General features: G+C 41.7%; 1 protein-coding gene across 10 annotated transcripts in view; it reads right to left on the reverse strand.

The window, feature by feature from the left end:
- The window catches only part of BNC2 (basonuclin 2), a 1455515-nt gene that overhangs the window by 40580 nt on the left and 1393635 nt on the right, over nt 1-21300 (reverse strand). For 6 of the 10 annotated variants that reach the window (XM_033920448.1, XM_033920442.1, XM_033920433.1 and 3 more), the window contains one exon: nt 11164-11928. The exons of 1 other annotated variant lie outside the window; for it this stretch is intronic. In XM_033920448.1, coding sequence (XP_033776339.1) covers nt 11280-11928 — 649 coding nt within the window. In that variant the 3' untranslated portion in view covers nt 11164-11279. Of the gene's footprint in view, nt 1-6286; nt 6376-6405; nt 7663-11163; nt 11929-21300 lie in introns of those variants that run through there. 3 more of the 10 variants (XM_033920483.1, XM_033920500.1, XM_033920473.1) reach the window with 3 other exon arrangements.

Raw genomic sequence — 21300 nt, forward strand, 5'->3', positions numbered from 1 at the left:
AGGATTTAAACCTGTTCAAAATTAGAGAAAGTTGCTCATTTTGTGCAGTGCTCTGCTATAGGGATTAAAGGTGGTCTCTCCCTTAATCCCCTGGGGTTCTTCTTCCCTGAAAATGATACTGGCAGAGGATTTCAAGCTCTGTGCTAGCTTCGGAAAACACAAGCATGTATGTTTTGGAAATGGCTTGACGTTCCATGCATGTTCCAGCACCTACATATTCTGAAACACCAAAATACATGTATATGTGCCACAATAGTTGCCATGCTGACCATGGTGATATTTTCAAAGTTCATGGTTATAAAATGGATGCTTCTGTCATAAGAAATTGGTACATACACATCTATTTCTTGATGTATTTTTGAACCGGCTCTGTACTGGTAGATCGTGGACTACAATAGTAGCAGAATTTGGCACATACTGACCCGGATGTCTCATTTCTAATCTGTATGTCTTTCCTACAATCCATCTTCACAGAGACTTACCATACTTAATGTTGACGCCCTTCTAAAACAAACCTAAAACATGAACATTTTTGAGCAGTTTTATAAGTGCGCTGTTATAAAATCAAGTTCTCTCATATGTGCATTTAAGTTCGATGTGGAAGTTCAGCCTGGATATCTAAAGAAGAAAAAAGTGTGTGCTCATTAATTTCTACGTTCTTCAGTGCTTCAAACAAGCACCAATCACTCATATATGTTTACATCATGTAATCGTTGTACATGAAACAAAACTTTGCTGAAATGTAATATTTTTCCTTGCTCCCTTTTTTGGGGTCTTTCATTACGTGGTTTAGTTTAAATACTTGTATGTATATATACGGTATATATATATATATATATATAACACTAGAACCAAGACTTTTCAGAGTAAATGTCCAAAACAGAAGTTAGATGAAATTCAAATACAATAAAGTAAATGCATTTATACATACACTCAGATATGTGTAATCCGACCAAGAGCCGTGGCTCCTATAGCCGAACCCACCATCCCATCACTGTGTATGACTATAATGCTGGTGATATTGGGGTGCTTTTTAAATAATAGAAGTATTTTTCAGTGGCAATAAAAGGAAAAACAATTCCTACTTTACTTAAAAGGGTGTTGGTAGGTCCCGACATGGACCATGTTTCGAGAGTCTTTTTCAAGGAACCCAAAGGAGGTGTTGGTAGTTTCAAATACCAAGGAAATAATTGCTGGGTGATGTAGACGAGAAAAATTATACATAAGTTGAAAAAGTCACTTCTAATCCTCTAATGCTCATGGACACTTTCATTTTGTAGGTATGTCATTTGTTATCCCTTTCTTCTTAATCAGGCTTAGTTGTGCTGTCACATTGCACTGTGAAGTAGTTGGACAATAAATGCACTTTATACCAAGGATCTACTTTATTTTTGCTATATGATAAGCTAAACCTAGAGGCAGTGCTGTGTGAATGGTTCAGCTGTAGACAGAGCAAATATGAATTGGTAAAACATTGCTCCCAGCCCACTCTTTCCTGTCATTGGCAGCGACGAGCAACTGGAGGAATGGGAATGGCACCAGTGGGTGTGTTGGGCAGGGAGTAATATAGCTTGGTGTGGGCCTTAGAGATGACTTAAATTTCCTTTGTTAATGTCATGGAGCAAAAATTTATGCTAATATTAAGTTAAAACAGGGACGGCAATTAGGTTGGTAGACAGCTGCTAAACACTGCTCTCACAAAGGCAGGTGTTTCCACCTCACCCGTTCCTATAATTTTGTTATGGCATATAGTATTTCTCCTTGGGTAGACCTGAGTATGGGTGCCAAGTGGCAAGTGTGGGTTTCCCCAAAATTATGAATAGACCCCTGCATAAGGCATGACTCCAGAAATTAAAGCAAATTTTGATCTATGTGTGTATATGTGTTCTCTGGGTGAATGGGTACCAGCAGCAGGGAAGAGAGAAAGAAATGCTGTTTTTTAGACTCAATTCCCCCCCCTCACAAGGGATAAATAGGCAATTACGCATCCTTTTATAGTTGATGGCCGAATGCTGAACTTGAAACCACACTATTAGTTTGTGTCCCTTCAGGACCAATGCAATAAGCTGCTCAGAGAGTTGGGGCTAAGGAAGAGGGTGTTGTCTGTTGTTAAGTGTGACGGTCCTGTTGGCAGCATTCACATTATAGGACGGTAATAAAGTGACATGTAAGTTATTAGAAAGATATGGTGAAATTGAACTGAAAGCATCTTGCTTCTCAGTTCCAGCTTGGCTTTTTATCTCCCCTCCGTCTTCTTTACTTTTCTATTTGTTGGAGTGCAGAGGCCTGCTGTCGATGCCTCACTCTCTCTAAAAAGTATTTATTCTTGTACTGTGAGTGAAATAAATTTGCTGAAATATACTTCATTTTAGGATAGTGGGAAAAAAAAAAAAGTTTTAGGAACTAAATCATATTACAAGCAAAAGCCCCGACTGTGTCCTTAAAAATATTTCTGTCAATGTCACTAAAGCAAAAAATAGAAAAAGACATAAGAACAAAGAACCACTAATAACATGGGAAGTTTGAAATTTTAACAAACCTCACAACTTTTAAACAATAGGCAGAATCTGCTGTTGGAATTCTGAGATGATTCAGTTTGCAGAATTCTAATGGTCACATGACTCACACATAAGCATTGCAGGCCAAGGTAGGTTGATGACGTATTGTTAATGCTGATCCAAGTTGTAATGTTCATATGAACACTCTCTTTAATAAAGAAATACTATACTATATTGTGCTTAATTCTTATTCTTTACTAACACAGATTTATTTATCATGTTTGCCTCCCCCCCTTTCTTTTTTTTTTTTAATAATAAGTTCTGATTAAGGTTAATACCTATTTAAGGAAACAAAAAAATTTTTGGTCATGGAAATAATGCATGGGTAGCGATATCTACACTGTAAACCTGCAGTTGTATGAGAAAATCATAATTGATCTGCAAAAAATCTTGGAGACAGTATTCCGCACTTAGTTAACCAGGTAGGAGAGGCTTCTGCCAGGCTAACCAGCACTAACCAAATCGCGGCAAGATAATCAGTGGCACATAGCCAGATAGTTTTGCTGAATATCCTGTCTGACTGCCATAACACTTTCTGGCTAGTGCCAGACTGGTTGCAGAATGTGCGTCAGCGGGTTAAAAGAAGGAATTGGCTATAGGGGAAATTCATTATGATTCAGGCTGGTTGGTAACGGCAGGCATTTTGGCTCACCTAACTGGTGAGTTGTAAGACAATTGTAAAAACAATTTTTGTGTGTAAAGCAGTGTTTCAGGGGCAGAAACAGACTTATAAGTTATGTGTGAACAGCCTGTACACACAACTGAGCCCAGACTGGTAGCATTCCCAGGGATGGGTGTGCGGAGAAGGTTTGCATTTATGTGCATATTTTTGAAATTGTGGACATATGCACATAAAATAGCCCAACCGAGGGGGGAATTCTTAAAGTATGTGCCAACATATATGTGTAAGACATGCATGCAAATGACCAGAATACTGGCATTTATGTGTGCAAGGTTATTAAATATCACTGGTTGTCATTTCTTTGTGACCCTGGTAAGGAAACATAGATAAGCAATTTGAAAGAGTGGGTTTGTCCCCCTTTGCCTCCCTCCCACCGATTCTAATACTAGAAGAATGAATAGGCTCTTACAATATGGGGGCAGTTAAGTCTTAAACATTTTAGAATTTACATAAGAAAAAGTATAATGCAAACAGCAAAATGAAATATAGAAGGAAATTAACACCCCCCTTTTTTTTCAAAGCCACGCTAGTGGCTGTGGCGTGGTAAAAGCCCCAAACCCTTATCCCTATGGGCTTCAGGGCAGTTACCAGTGGCAGTTACTAGTGTGACTTTGTAAAAAAAAAAAAAAAAAAAGGAGGGGAGGTAAGTTATCAATCTAAATTTAAATATTAACAAATAACATTAGGATATCATGATCTTTTTTTTTCAGAAAAAAATTCTCTTTGCCATTCTGTCACCCCTGAGATGCCTTGTTAATGTAGTAGACAGCAAATATTTATAACAATTTGTGTGCAGTTTGTAATGATTTAATGTGTGGTTAGCTGTACACTGTTGTGATACGATTACTAATGTGTGTTTGTGTGTATTGTGAGTTAAGTTGCTAACCACATGATGGCAAAATGTGCAGTGCATTATAGGAGAAGTAGAAAGTGCCTTGATGCTGGTCATCGTGTAAAAATAAAAGTCTCCAACTTGGGGAAGGAATGTTTAAATGTGTTTTGGTCACAAAGAGAGCCACATCATTACCTGGCTTGCTCTTTCCACTTCCTCCACTAGCCCTTCCCGTAACATTACTGCAACATCTTCTCCTCAAGATCTCCTCAAGTCTCTGCCCTACAGTGCTAGATAATGGAACATTATTTTTCTGCCACCTGGACCACTGAGCCTGAACCAGCAAAAGCAAAGTAAAAATAAAGGCACATATACTCACTAGCACACCACAACCCCAACTTAGAACCATTTCTACTGCTTGGTGGGGACCAGCCGGGTATTATGTCACCCCCAGAAACAGAAACCAAAATAGATACAAACAAAAGGAGAGAAGAGAACAGGAAAAGTGAAGAAAAAGAATAAGAAATCTTCATGCTGTTTTACCAACCTCCAAATATATTTCAGATGTCTACACCTCTGGCAAAATGGCTTGACTAATTCAGAGGGTGTTATTTTGGTTCATAGACAACGGCGCGAAAGACAAAAGCGCGTGCCGACAATTGAGCGCAGCGCGGAGGCGCGCGCCGCACAAAATTATAGTTTTTAGGGGCTCCGACGGGGGTTTTTGTTGGGGAACCCTCCCAGTTTACTTAATAGACATCGCGCCGGCGTTATGGGGGGTTTGGGGGGTTGTAACCCTCCACATTTTACTGTAAACTGAACTTTTTCCCTAAAAACAGGGAAAAAGTTAAGTTTTCAGTAAAATGTGGGGGGTTACAACCCCCCACACCCCCCACAACACCCCCCACAACGCGGCGCGATGTCTATTAAGTAAAGTGGGGGGGTTCCCCCCCAGCCCCTCCCCCGTCGGAGCCCTAAAAACAGTAATTTAGAGCAGCGCTTGCCTCCGCGCTGCGCTCAATTGTCTGGGCGCGCCTTTGTCCCGGCGCGCTTTTGACCTGACACCGTTATTTTAGGTGTGTAAAAGCTGAATGCAGGATGCATGCCAGCATAAGGGTTTGAATTGGGCACACAGAATTTTTCATACAGCTACAAAATGACAGAGCAGTGTAATGGACAGGGTGTCGGTATGAACAAAGTGGGTCACCAGAATGAGCTGATCTTTAGATTAAGAACAGCTCAGACAGCCCTATATGACCTGAGGTTCACTTCCACTGATCACTCACTAAACAGGACCCCAGGGCTGTTACACCTTTCGCTCAATTGTTTTTAACTGCAGAATAACTGCATGCTTGTTGACGTGGGGATTTGTTTCATGAATTAACTCGCAGAGAGAATGTCTTTTGTCATCTGCAACAAGAAATACATTCATGATGAACATATGGCTTTTCACAAAAAGAATAGCAAAGCAGCACAAAGACGTGGAACTGACTGGTTCAGTAGAAAACCATTTGCAAGCAACAACCTTTCCAAGTCTATCTCCTTATCACAAATCAGGTGTTATTCATACCCTGCAGCACACACTTTGAAAAGTATACTTTTCTGAACACGGTGTTAGGCCAGGAGGGCAACTTTGTGAGTATTTCATCTTGGTTCTCAGAGCAAACTACAACAGTTATTGTATTAGCCTGCTGAAATTCATAGAAGTAAGGGTCAACAAACAAGTTGCATGCAATGCTTTTTTCCTGCGGACAAACTCCCTGCATCTATGATCACCTTTCAATAGCTTTGTGCCCTTCATCGGGTCAGTGAAGAAACAACGTGATTACACTGAGTTTTCAAAGTTCAGAATCAGCTAGTTATAATGATGTCTACCTATGAAGAGAGGCTAGAGGTTACATTACAATTCCTGCTCAGTAAGGGGAGAGAGTTGGGATTTGACAAAGCTGCAATTGCAGAATGGCACATGCAGGCAATCTCATCTAAGGAGTAGCCTTAGAGCAGCAAGCTGAGAACCAGGGGAGTCAGAATTTAATCCTACCGCTGCTCCGTGTGTGATATTATGGAAGTCCGTTAACCCTCCACTGCTTTAGGTACAAACTGAAATTGTGAACCTTCCAGGAACAGGAAAATATCTACAGTACTGTACCTGAATGTAACTCACCTTGGGCTACTAGTGAAAAGGCATGAGCTAAATCCAAATATATAACACACCTGTTTGTTCACCCTTACTTCTAGATCACTTCCTAGTAACGTAGCTTAGAACAGAAACAGGCGCGCAGTACAAGTTCTGGCTCGCAACTCTGAAAGTGAATGACAAAAATACACATACTGTAAAATATACATAGGCTTTCAAAACTCAATATATATTTACTCAATTTAAACAAAACAGATGTGTGGAAAATGTCCAGAAAACAGTTACAAAGTATTCCTTGGCTTTTTTTTTTTTTTTAACAGTAAAATATGAGTGCTAACGTTTCATAACAGTTTGTCTACTAATTTCACAAATACTTTCAGTTTCCTCTAGCCCTGAATTTGAGAAGGTTGAAAGGGAGCTAGCTAGAGAGGCCTAGAGGCCTACAGAAGTGCTGTCGAGAGGACGCCCACCCATTAAGCTAGACCACTAAGATTTGCACACTGTCACAGCAACCGGGGAGAAAAATGTAGTTGTAAGGGATAACCCCTTTGGGCACACAATGATTGATGCGGGGTTTAGCTCTGCAGGATGATTTTATTCAAGCCCTTGGCCAGCAAGCGGACTCAAATGACCTCCTGCAAGCATTTGGGAGGAAATGGGGTGGGCAGCATACAGGTGATACAAATAAAATTAGCTTAAAAGTCTTCTCAATTGGCAGATCCTACAATTTCTTTATAGTAATACCATCTATTACTCTTTTACATATGTTTAAAGTGTGAATACTGACTTGTCAAATAACAATACTGATATATATGTATGTGAACACACACACATTTATGAATGAATACTGAAGGGTAGGACATTTATAGGAAATAATTTTAATAATCATTTCCTTTGGCTAATTTAACTGAAGACTGGCATGATCATGAACCAAAGTGAATGAGAATGGCCTACAGCTGAAATGCTCACGTAAGTATTTCCAAGGGCGCCTTTTATCAAGCAGCGGTAGAGAGTTTTACCATGGGCCGGTGAGGTGAATGCGCCGACACTCGTAGGAATTGAATGAGTGCCAGAGCATTTGCCTCACTGGCCTGCGATAAAACTCTCTACCGCTGCTTGATAAAAGCCAGCATTAAGTCTCTGTCAAGAAGAGAAATGTTCCAGGCCCTGAAAAGCATAGAAAAAACACAAAGTATAGTTGCATGCTGAGATATTACTTTTAAAAAGGCAGACAAGAACTCTCTCCCTCACACACACGTAACCCATTGATTTTGGCTGTAGGCTGTCATCCAATGAGTATGTTGTGGTAACTTAAGCTGCCAAAGCGCAAACACTGAGAACAAGGAAATTTGAAAAGAACTTTCTCTTGGTCTTCCTTTCTTGGCTTTTCCTCATTGTCTTCCAAACTTTAATCTAGGAACACTCCCATTTCTTCTTCTTTTTCTCCCCCTTTCTAAAGAGAAACATGCATATCATGAGGGGGTGTCTTGGGAGGCTCAGAAAAGAGAACGTCACATGGTTTCCTCTATCTAGCTTTGTTCTGACATAAGTATTTTGGGCCCAATATTCTAAACTTAGGCTCCTAAATTTGGGCCCTATTTTCAGCAAAATTTAGGAGCCTAAGGGGGGTCTTTTACTAAAAGGTGTTAAGCATTGAGGGGCCGATTCTATAAAGGGTGTCTAACTTAATTGGCAAAATACCATTAATAGGTTCAGTAATTGCTAAAAAAATTTTTATGGGGCGATAAGTGCCGTATCTGATTCTATAAAGATAGGTGTCTTTTGCATGGTGCTTAGCCTCACCTAAGTGGGCATTTCTATGGACAGAGCATAACTTAGGCACCACTAAGCACGATTCTCTAAAAACTTAGGTGCCTGAAATGTAGGCCTTTAAAACCCTGGCCTACATTTCAGACGCCTAAGTTTTTACATAGGCGTCGCTAGCTGCGATTCTGTAAATGGCACTCATAGAAACATAGAAACATAGAAAAATGACGGCAGATAAGGGCCATATAGCCCATCAAGTCTGCCCACACTATTTACCCACCCTCTTAGGTCTTCTGACCTCTTAAGTATAATTGTAATTATACTGTCACTCTACTGACCTGCTCATTGTAATTATACTGTCACTCTACTGACCCGCTCATTCAAGTCCTAGTGACCCTATCCTTGGCATGACCTCGTAGGGATCCCACATGGGTATCCCATTTGTTCTTGAAGTCTGGGATGCTGCATGCCTCGACCACCTGCACTGGAAGCTTGTTCCAATGCTCGATCACTCTCTCCGTGAAGAAGTACTTCCTGACGTCTCCACGAAACTTCCCTCCCCTGAGTTTGAGCGGATGTCCTCTTGTGGTCGAGGGTCCCCTGAGAAGAAAGATATCGTCTTCCACCTCGACCAGTCCTGTGATGTACTTAAATGTCTCAATCATGTCTCCCCTCTCCCTACGCTCTTCAAGAGTGTAGAGCTGCAATTTGCTCAGTCTTTCCTCGTACGGGAGACCCTTTAGCCCCGAGACCACTCAAGTGTGATTGACACATGGCCAGTGCCTATTTTATTAGGCACTGGCCGATTTACGCACCCTTTATAGAATCAGCCCCTGAATGCTCAAATTAATGCATGTTAATCACTTCTGCACAAGCACGTCAACTCTTAGCACAGCGGTTTAGCAGTTAGTGTGTGATAGCGCGCATGGTAAGTGCCTTTTGTGTTAGGGGGTAAGAACTACGGCAGAGCGAAAGCAGAGAGGTGAGGACAGCATATTGCAGTTACCACAGGAAATATACTTTGCACCAAGGGCTCCTTTTACAAAGGCACGTTAGGGCCTTAACACGCGGAATAGCGCACGCTAAAATGCCACACGTGCTAGCCGCTACCGCCTCCTCTTGAGCAGGCGGTAGTTTTTCAGCTAGCGCGCGCTCATCCGGTATGTGCGTTAAAAACGCTAGCGCACCTTCGTAAAAGGAGTCCTAAGCAGCAAATGTTTCGTTAGTAGGGGATCAACAGAACACCTGTTATGCTAGTTGAGAACAGAGTAAACGTATGTTAATGGAAATTTCAGCGCGGTCACTACAGAGCATGCACCCAACAATTAGCAAGCAACCTTTGCCCTTAAATCTGCCCCTCTTGCTGCTTGCATTTTATACTCCTAAATTTAGGAGGGTAGTGAAATTGTGAGTATAAATTTAGGACAGTGTCTCTCAAACTTTTTTGGCTCCAGCACACTAAACGGAGCAAATGTTTTTCACAGCACATTATAATTGAAATTATAAAATTGTAAAACCAACAAAAAATGAAATTTATTTATTTAAAGTTCTTTAAGCTATATTCGGGTAATTGTAGCAACGGTGAAACTTAAGTAGATAGAATAGAATTGCTAATCAATACGATGGATGTTCTTGTTTTTAAATGCAAATTAACTCAAAACACTGCTCGATAGTTGACAAGCAAACACACATTTCATCATCCACCATCTGCAGTCGTACTCTTTTTTTTAATTTAAATTTCTGTCAGAGCTGAAAATTCAAGTTCACAAAAATAAGAAGATCCAAATGGTAAGAAAACCTTGATTGCTTTGTTGCTCAAGTTAGGATAACTACTGCACAAAAAACAAAAATAAAATTACTTGCCGTTAGTTTTCAAGGACCAATCATGTCAAAGAATGATGCATGTCTGGGCGGTTGTATCCTTACGCACACAGACACTCATAACGTTGACAGACTCTGTTGCGTACGTGACGTACATGTCATCTATTCTAGTGTATACTTACGAAGGAAATTTAAAAAAATAAAGGAAATAAAAAAAAAATAAAGTAAAATTATTGAATCTCTTCAGGGCACACCACTGAGCCGTGGCACACAGTTTGAGAGGCACTGATTTAGGGACTCAGCCATACTGAATTTTCAAAAAAAGCCTATTCAGGGGGCATAACTTTCAACCATAGAAGCATAAATCCTTTGAATACTGGGCCTTTTAATTTCATCTAGTAATGTTATGCAAACTTGTTGCCATTATTAAATCCAAAGGGAAAAACATGACCTCACCCTTTTGCATTGCGTGAACCAGTTTTGCTTTCATTTTAGAATTAGTCTGCCATCCTTTCACACAAACTAGCAACATTGGACACTTAAAGAAAACTTAAGTTGTGTTCTACTTATGCAGATTTCCACAGGCCAATAACATTTGGCTTGCGCTGTAATTGACTAGCTGAAGAGCGCACTTCATTTTTCCTGAAGCCTGTGCAAAGTTGGCAGGTTTTGTACTGACATTATTAACACTTATATTGGCAGGCATGCCTTATACTGATCAGCCACTTATCTCAAAGTAGTTTGAAAACATCTTTGATACGATGGGAGCAGTTAAAACATAAAGAAGAGAATGGATATTATTACACATCCCCTTGTAGTGTTTGGGAAAAAAAAGTGCATGACTGGATTTATGTAATAGTACAAGACATTTAAAAAACTTAGAAAATCAAGTGTCGTGAGCATGCCGACGCTTCTCTGATCACTATTCTCTAGCAGGTAGTTAAAACAAGACCATGTTTTCTTTTTCTTTTTTTTAAATGTGCATTATAGATAACATAAATGAACAAAGCTAGCCAGTAAACTATTTTTCCTGCATTTCTAACAGCTGGGTGTAACCATAAAATCAAACAAACAAAATAAAAAGAACAACTATCAAATACAATTGTTTTACACCATAAGCCTCTTTAGGTTCAATATATCTACATATTAATCTGCCATGCTTTTTTGAAAGTTCCCTCCAAGTACACAAAGACATTAGAAGTATTTCTTCAGGCAACAGTCCTGGTTAAACCATATTGTCTCTTTGGAGATAACCAAGAGCCTCAGTTCATTAGAAAATATAGGGAGTAAATGCAATTATGTTCTCTTTTGTTCATTTGTCTGTTTCTATGGGTCTTTTACACCCAAGGTGAATTTGTGGGGTTGGTTTTTTTTTTTTTTTTTTTTTTTTAAAGCACCTGTTGTTTAATCTTTTTTGTTACAAAAGACTTTCCGCATAAGGGCAATGTGTGAAGGTGGATGCCTGCAGCGTCCATGTTGAAACTAATCTACAGAAGTGAAGGGAATGTTTTTATGGAGGTTGGGATTCTGACTGTGCCGATTCCGGCTGCGTACAGAGGAAAACATCATGTTACATCCAGGGACTTTGCACTTGTGCATTTCACGTAGGTGCACTGTTTTGTAGTGTACCCGTAGAGTCCCCTTGTTGCTGTAGATTTTATGGCAAATGTTACATGTGATCCCGCCGTTGCTCTGTAAAACACTGTGGAACATATTCGATTCAGGAATGTCGGCGCCCGTACCCATGATCAAGTTAGGAGCCTCCGCCTTGTGCGCAGATTCCCCACTGTCACTGGCCCCATCAAGGTCATCCAGAAGGATTCCCTCATCACTGCCTGCATCGGATTCCCTTGAGGAATGAATACTGCTGCTGGATTGAATGCTGGAGGTGGTGCTGAGGTCTAGAACCATGTAGTCTTCCGTCATGCTCCTTCCGTAGCCATTGACGTGGGAATCTTCAGTGCCGGCCGGAGAGGCGGTATCTTCCCTCATGTCAAACCCCATGTGATGCTGACTGCCATAGATCTTCATCAAGAATTCATCACGAAGGGAGGGCTGAGATGTGTCTAAGCCCATTTCATCCAGTTCTTTGGTCAGTAGTTTACGGTGGAGGTTTATGTTGGCACTGTGTCTGAGAATAGAGAAGAAAAGCAAAAACAAAGCACAGCAGATGTAATTGCAAAAGACAGGTACCAAAGTTACATTTGATTATCAGTTTTTATAATATAAGAAACCTCTCTCCTTACTGAGATATTAAAATATCACTACGGAAACCGTGAAACTTAAAGATAGAGGACAAAGGTTCTCTTTTCTTTTCCTCTATCTTGAATTAGTTTATTTTCTTTTATTTCCAGTGATAACAAGCTGAAAGCAGTTTTACAGTCAATGGTAAAGATCAATACCTTCCAAGACACAATGTGGCATTGAATTTTCCCTTTAAATCCTAATTTGATCCCAAAAGGTTTGCTTATTACTTACTACCTAAGAAGCACATCCTCCTCCAATATATTGCATCATGGATACCAGTCACGCAGAAATGCAACATTAGAAAAGTATAAAAAACATAATAATAATAATAAAAGCCAAACACCGAAGGAATGCAAGGATTTAGTAAAGAAAAGCTCTAAAAAGCTGCAATCCACGTGAGAACCAAAAACATGATTTAATACCATGGCTAGAAAATAACAACAAAAATTGTATTTGCACATAATCAACTCCTGAAGACATGTAAAAGATCATCCCCCTCCTTTACAAAGCCCTGCTAGTGTTTTTAGCGCCGGCTGCGGCGGTAATAGCTCAGACGTTGATAGGAATTCTATGAGCGTTGGAGCTGTTACTGCAGCGGGCTGCGCTAAAAAATGCTAACGCAGCTTTGTAATAGAGGGGATAATTTTTAGTCAGTGATCCTGGATAACTGTGTAACCGTAGATGTATATATGTAATGTTTTGTTTTAATTATGTATGTATCATTGTTATCCGCATAGATGGTTGATATGTGGGTTACAAGTGTTTTTTAACTAAATAAATAAATACTTTTCCACCATCTGGACTCTGCTAAATTCTCAAAGCAAAAGTAATGCAAATCGTCCCAGGAAAACTATGTGCTCACATTCACACTTATTTGATGGACCTAGGTTTTGGAAAACAAAACCAAAACACAACACTCAACATGTTACATTACATTACATTAGTGATTTCTGTTCCGCCATTACCTTGCGGTTCAAGGTGGATTACATATGAGTTGTCAGGACATTTAGGAGTACATTAGGAGTTGTCTGGATATTTTCGGAGGTGCTAAAGGGTGAAGTGGATTGCATATGAGCAAATCCTGTCCCAGGGGTAAACAGTAAGCATAATTGTGGTGGGGATGTACTGTAATCCATATTTCCACCAGTATAGCAGTGCTTTTCTCATAGAAATAGCTTTGAAAATCACTCTCTGTGTAATGAATTTTCAGAATTGTTTGTGACTTAGGTTATTCTTTAGAACCTAACAGCCAATGTCAGCTTTTCCATAGCCGAAATGTCTCCAAACTTTCTGAGCACCCTGCCTACAACGTAAGAAAGTTCCCTGCTTTAGAATTTGAAGAACGTACAGAAGCATGCTGCAAGCAAGGAGCGGATTATCCTTGCAGAAGGACTAGCCAACAAACGTTGAGGGGGAGGCAGAAATCAGCAGAGTAGGAAATGTGCTCAATATTCACAAAGGCCCAGACTCTATAAACAGGGCCTGAAGTCAGGGGCCTAGATTGATGCGCTTAGCCATCTAAGAGCCTAACAATTTTCTTAATTGGTTTAATCAGTGCTGTTAATTAAATGCGCCATTAAAAACAATTTAAAATGAATTAAAAAAAAAAAAAAAGAATTAGCCAGTAGATGCCTACCACTTCGAGGCGGTCTCTACACCGAGGCACCTACCAGCATGTAGGCATGGTTAAGGGGCGGATTCGGGGTAGATTTGGGGCGTGGTTTGATTTAGGTGCGCTCATGTAGGCCAAGAAAACCCTGGCCTAAATGGAAGTGTGCCTAAGGATTCAACACTTACTGGCACTAAAAACGCTTAGGTGTCGCTAGATTTAATTCTATAAACAGCGCCTAGTGGCTGCGCCTAGGTGTTAAATAATTTGATGTTTATAGAATCAGGGCCAAAGGGCACAAATTTATGAGCTTAAAAGTTATGCTCCTAAATTTAGGCCGACCATTCCTTTGCTTAAATGTATGAGCCTAATTTATGAACTACCGTAGTGCTGAAAATCAGTACTAAGCTCCTAAATTATTTTCCCAGCTCTAAATCCAACCCTGTTGCTACCCACTTTTTATACGTCTACCTTTGAGTTTGATGACATTTTGAGTAAAATTTCCTCGGAGATCAATTTATGAGCATTCATTCTCAAAGGGGTCTATTTGCTAGTGCACGCTTACCACGGGACATGCGTTAGTATCCTGCAGTAAATTGGCCGATTTGTATGCGCACACCGTGTACTAAAAATATTTTACATTTTTTCTGGGAAGGGGGTATGTTAGTGGGTGAAGAGTGGATGGTGTGGCAGCACTAATCAGTTAGTGGGTGAGGCATTACTGGATGCTAATTGATTAACGTAGGGGCCCTTACCGCCTACAAAATAGATGGTAATTTTTTTTTATGGCTGTGCGCTATTGGTAAAAGCATATGGCCATTAATTTGGAAAATGGGAAAATCAGCCTCTTTCCTGCTGAGGCAAAAGTGGCCCCAAGTTTAGGAGCATAAATCCTTTGACTATTGAAACCATTGTTCTTATGTTTGTTTTCAGCAAACTACAGACTAAAAAACATGACTGCAATACCACCAAACATGTTTAGAAAAGTTTTCTTTACTATAGTCACAAAAAGAAAAAGATTATACACTTACCCTGGTAAGCTCTTTTCCAGTAGATAGGGGAGACATTCTAGAGAAATGGGCAGTATCCTAATGGCCGTCTGCCATATGCAGAAGGAATCCAATCTGGATTTTCTCTCTGTGACTCTGCTCTACTTCAGTGTATCCTCTAGCTCCACCTACAATTAGTACCCAAGCACCGAGAGCCATCTTACACTCGTGAAGTAGAGACATCCATGGCAATGAAGACCATAAACAAATGTTCTGCTCAAGAATAAACATGAAAACAACAAATGCATCAAAGGATTTCAAAAACGACCCCTGATAAAACAGTGACATACAGACAGAGTCTTCCCAGTCCAAGGATTGACTAACATCCAAAAAGCAACTTGGAGAAGAATAAATGGGCAGTGGGCACAGGAAAGACAGGCCGGGAGTCTAGAATGTCTCCCCTATTTACTGGAAAAGAGCTTACCAGGGCAAGTAATAATCTCTTTTTCCAGTGCAATAGGGGAGATATTTTAGACAAGTAGAACGTACCAAAGCAGTTCCTAAATGCCAGGGCTGACCCGGAAAACTGAGAACCCAAAGGCAGAGTCCTGTCTTGCCACCACATTCACTCTGTAATACTTGGCAAACATGTACAAAGAGGACCACGTTGCTGCCATTCAGATTTCCTCAAGGGAGACAGTACTAACTGTGGCCCATGAAGAAGCCCTAGTCCTAGATCAGGGGTAGGCAATTCTGGTCCTCGAGAGCCACAGGCAGGTCAGGTCTTCAGGATATCCACAATAAATATGCATGAGATAGATTTACATCTCAAGGAGGCAGTGCATGCAAATCCATCTCATACATATTCATTGTGAATATCCTGAAAACCTGACCTGCCTGTGGCTCTTGAGGACCGGAATTGCCTACCCCTGTCCTAGATGAATGCGCCTCAACGGAGACAAAAGACTGAGTCCCAGCCAGAATATAGGCTGACAAAATGGCCTTATGGATCCATCTGGAAATGGCGCCCTGCTCAATAGAATGAATAAGCACAAACAGAAGGTCAGAGAGATGAAAGTTTTTAGTGACCTCCAGGTAATGAAGGAGCAACCTGCACACATCAAGTTTCTTCAAAAGGCGATCTCGTGACCTGGAATCAGTAGACTGAAAAACAGGCATATGCACCTCCTGATGAATATGGAAGCCAAAATCAACTTCAGCAGGAAAGAAGGAACTGTGCACAAGGAAGACCAGATACTGAGAATCGGTAGAACGGCTCTCGACAAATACAAGCCCGAAGTTCAGAGACTTCATTGTGCCTTTGTGCGGGAAGCAGGAGGCAGAAGGCTGGAAGTGATGCAGGCAGAGTACCACTGCTGGGAGCTCTGGGAAAATCCTGGAGATGTGGCAGTGGTATATAGAAGGAATCGCATGGAGCTAAGAACAATAAAAGCAACCAGAACCTCTAAAGAATCTGGGTCTGCTATCAGGCAGGGACATAGGGCAATGGTCCACCACAGAAATCATGAGGTCATCCACTCCCTTGCCAAAGGAGCCTTGTAAGTGGAATGATCCAGAGCATCCAGCAAGCAAGAACAGAGTATACCAGCACCTTAGCCAGTACTTGCATAAGAAGCCAAAAGAAGGTGAGGAGGAACTCCACAGCCTCAGTCGCCAGAGTGGCTCAGCCAAGACAGACAGGTGCGAGCAACAAAGGATGCCGATGAAGCAGCCTTAATGCCTACAGCAGCTGCAGCAAAAGCCTCTGGAGGACAACATCCAGCTCGCAGTCCTGCATATCCAGACAGAAGAATGCGGTTCTGAAGCTGTGGAGGGTCTGCAGTCTTGTGCATGGAACCATCAACTGTGCTGAGCCCCAAAAACAAAATAATCTACCTCACCAAGCTAGCCGAGTGTTTAGTCACCTACTGAATCAAGGGAGAGGTTAAGCATTGTGCTGCAGCCACTCCAGGTTGTGCCACACGACACATGGTGCAAAAATACTCCAAAAGCACCCAATTTGCCGGATCCTGGCAAGAATCCACATTAGGAGAGACCAAGGACTCCATCCCAACAAGTTTGGAGGCAAATATTGCAGTTTTGGAGAAGCAGGGAACTTTTGAAAAAAAGATCGCTAAAAATCCAAGATGGCCACCGCGAAGAAATTCATTCCAAAATTGCAATATTTTTCATATAAAGCAGAGTAAAAATGGTGATTATGATTTTTTCAGGTGGGGGAACACAGGGGGACATGCAAAAACCCTCAGAACTGCAAAATTCAGAAATCTCCCCCCTATCCCACCCCGATTCACCTCACAGGTTCTGACAGCCTTTACTCACTATGATCTGTGCTGGAAATGTGCTGTAGCCTGCCACAGCTCTCTTACTGTAACTGAAATCAGAGAACCCTTACCTCTTGCAGGGAAAGCCTCCATGATACTGATCTTCGGGTTGGCAGTCAGACTCCATTCCTGATTGCACCTCTACCCTTGTGGACCAACGGACACGCTGAGGAATGGAGAATGTAGTTGACACCCTGTGAGACACCGATGAGTCTCCTAAATATGACCAACAGCCTGCACCAAACTTTGGCAGTAGGAGAAATTGGGACAGCCTGAACTCTTCAAAAGCAGATGCAGGCTGGCTTGCAGGTACCCACTGGGATTGGCCTGTCAGCTATAGACTTAAGTCCGTGAGTTCTCCATGCAAGCAGAGCTGAATAAGCACTCAGAGCACAAGAAATCCCGAAAAAAGGGACAAAAAACACCTAATAAAATAATAAAAAGGAGGGAACAAAATAAACACACTGCTGCCGGCATGTGTGCAGAAGGAAATAAACTATAGGTGGAGCTTGAGAGCACACTGAAGTAGAGCAGAGTCACTGAGAGAAAATCTGGATTGGATTCCTTCTACATATGGCACGTGGCCATTGAGATACTACTCACTTGTCTAGAATGTCTCCACCATTTGCACTGGAAAATTTAGGGGTCTGTTTACTTAAGTGGAACACATTTACTAAAGTGTGGTGAATCTGGCACTTACTGTGTGTTACATCTAAAGCTGAATGCATGATAAGAGTCAAGCCTCTGTGCAAAATGCAGAGGGACTGCCCAGCACTGTGTTACATGCCATGACAGAAAGCGTAGAAGCACCTGCAGCTATCTGTCACTACAGGAAAATGGTTGAGGCCTAGGCCAGAAGGAAAAAAATATAGGGGTCCTTTTATTAAGATGCACTAACCGATTAGCACGTGCTAAATGCTAAGGCATCCATTATATCCTATGGCCATCTTAGCATTTAGCGCATGCTAAATTGATTAACGCACCTTAATAAAAAGACCCTATAGTGCAAAGTCGATATCTGTAAGCGTATGTTTTGATTTTATTATGTTTGTTTTATTGTACCCCGTGCAGAATTGTAGGATCCTGCGGGGTAATAAATGTTTTAAAATAAAATTAAAAATAAAATAAAACACCCCTGAACATATTTTCCCAACCCATTTGATCCTGCCTTGATATAACAGTCTCCTCCTTGGCATATTGGACCCCACATATTCTCCTCCCAATTCAAAACCCCCTCTTCTCTAATTCCCCTCTTGTTGGAGGGGGATCTGTCATCAGTGGCAGGATCGAGAGGGGGATATGTACCTGGGGGCTGGATCAAAAAGCCAGGAGGTGCACAGCTCTAGTATTTCATCTGTTTGCAGTTGTGCTGAGGAATTGCTGTCACATACCTGTACTTACCATCTCCTCTTGACATCGGTATCTGTGATAGCTGTGCACTGTACTGACCCACACACAGTCACCAACAGCCACACCTCTGCTTCACCCCTGTCATGTCCACTCATAATGTTAAATAGGTAGCATGGATTTTCACTGCTCTGGCTATTTAAATGTACATTAGGTTTTAGCAAGGGTCTACACTACTGTCTACCGAGCAGCAAAACCTACATAATGTGTTAGTAAATATGCCCCTAAGTGTGGTACCTGCATAGCCTATGATGAGGTCGGGGCCTGGAGAGGGGAGAGAGCCTTAGCTGGGGTTGGGGGAGGGGGAGAAGGAGAGATGAGAGGTGAAGAGACCTGCGAGGGGTTGGATGGGAGAAAGAGGGGAGAGAAGCTAGACCTTGAGTAGGGAAGAGAGTGAGAGACCTGGAATATCTCAAACCCCCTTCGCTACCCATTGCGGCTCTTTGTAAATCTTAAGTCAAACATTTAGGATAAAATGTCTCTTCGCTTTAAAAAGGTTGCCGACCCCTGCCCTAGAAGAAAGGAGAGGTAGGGGTGATATTTGAAAGGTATTTATATGCAAACAAACATCTTTTAGAGAAAGGTATGTAATATAACTACAGTACATGAGTTGAAGTTGCAGGGAGGGTTGACATAGGAGTAATGCCAGGAAGTACTTTTCCACAGAGAGGGTGGTGGATGCCTCAAATGCCCTCCTTTTGGGAGTTGGTAAAGATGAAAGCTATAACAGAATTAAAAAAAATAAGTGGGATAAATACAAATGATTCCTTCGACATAAGCTTGTTAACTGCTGCTCATTAACTCCAAAGTGACCTCTTCTGGAACCTCCTTTTAAAAAGGTGCTTATCGCTGACTTTCTTCCCTGTCTTTTGTGGGGACAACGTAAGCAAATTTATTTTTACCCATTCTCAACCCTACCTTCATACTCTCAGCAATCACATAACCATGCCTCTTGCGCTTGAATTCTCCCTGATATGTGTACTTTTCTAACCCACTTCTCATCCTCATCCTCTGACACTAGCTCCCAGGCAATTTTAACTAAGTCACCATTATCTCACAAACCTCACAAGTCTGACTAGTCTCACCAATCTAGGCCTAGGAAACTCTTCCATATCTAGGATAAATCTAATTGTCCACTAAGGAGGAGTCCAGTGCCCACTCCTTTCCCTTGTCCCTCCCCCCTTGACTCCTGTGCATCACATCCTCCTCCTCCTCCTAATACTGACTTTTCCCAATCCCCAAACCATTGAAACCACCACCACCACCACCACCACCACCATGTCACTCACTTTTTGAATTCACCACCTCATCCTCCCTTTTGTCCTCCACTGTCTTCTCAGTCCTAAAGCTTCAACACTTTCTCCCACTCATCAAGCTATCCCAACTCTCCCTGTGTGCATTTCGACCTTGTTGTGCCCCCCCCCCATGCCTCTTCTAATCCTGGTCCTCCCAATCAATCATCACCCTACTCATGTGGGTCACACCATAATGTAACCATCTTATTCCTGTTCCTCTCTTCCCCTTCCTCTCTGCCTTTTTCATGTGCCCTGTAGAATGCTGCTTTGTCTCCAACAAGCTTACCTTCTCTTAGGCTTCCGCGGCTGGCGTCATGATTGTAGCAGGTTTCTGGGTCTCGCCGTGTCTGTGTAGAAAGAACTGACGTTTTAGCCATCATCAGGGAAGAAAGCCATAGCACGATGGCTGAAACGTCGGTTCTTTCTACATAGACGCGGCGAGACCCAGAAACCTGCTATAATCAAGCTTACCTTCATCCATGACCTCTTTATCTCTCAAACTCTCCACCTGCTGGCACTAAGTGAGATCTCTCCTCTGCTCTAGATACCTTCACTCCTCTTATCTCACATCCTGTAAGGTGCACCAAACCCCAGCCCTGGCTGACTTCCAACATTTACTACCTGCACTCTTGTGCCTGATCTGCTGAACCATCTCTGGCTTAAATCCTGCACACATGCTGACTTCATACATTTCAAATTCCTGCTGACATCCTTCCAGTCTGCCTACTTAGTTGCCATACAAGAATATTATGCCCATTTAACTAACTCTATTAGCTCTAACCCTTACTGTCTCTCTTTATCACGCCTAACTCCCTAATCAAAGTGCCCTCACCTCCTATCCCCCCTTTACTTTCTTCCCAGACTATGGCCACATTCTTCTACAACAAGGTTCAAAAAATTCACCTTGATTTCTCAACCAGATCCCCCCCCCTCCCCACCTGTCCCTTCTTCCAACCGCTCCTCAACCCCTGCCACATTTTTCTTCTTTGATGAAATCACTGAACAGGAAACTGCACATCTTCTCTCCTCCTCCTAACCTACCATCTGCTCCTCTGATCCAATTCCGAACCATCTACTTTGCACTCTCTCTCCCACTGTCATCCCTCTTATCTGTCACATCCTCAACCTATCACTCTTCACTGCAACTGTTCCCAATGTCTTCAAACATGCCATAGTTACACCTCTTCTCAAAAAACCCTCACTAGACCCCACATACCCCTCCAACTATTGCCCCATCTCCCTCCTTCCTCTTCTTATCCAAGCTACTTAAACATGCTGTCCACCACCATTGCCTGGTCTTCCTTTCGTCTCAAGCTATTCTTGACCCAATTCAGTCAGGCTTTCATCCACTGAATTCCATGAAAAACACCCTTGCTAAAGTCTCCAATGACCTGTTCTTGGCCATAGATCCATAGAAGTTAGAAATTATAAAAAAAATTACTAAGGGAGAAACAAAAAGCCTATTATTCAGCAAAAGTTGGCAATACTAGCATTGATGTAAAAAAATTATTTCACTTAGTTAACACTGTGTTTAATGTGACAAAAAATACGCAATCTTCAGGACTGCTTTTGCCCACCTCAAATGATTTAGCGAATTTCTTCAGTTCCAAAGTT

Source organism: Geotrypetes seraphini, chromosome 1, assembly GCF_902459505.1.
Source record: "Geotrypetes seraphini chromosome 1, aGeoSer1.1, whole genome shotgun sequence".
Taxonomy (NCBI): Eukaryota; Metazoa; Chordata; class Amphibia; order Gymnophiona; family Dermophiidae; genus Geotrypetes; species Geotrypetes seraphini.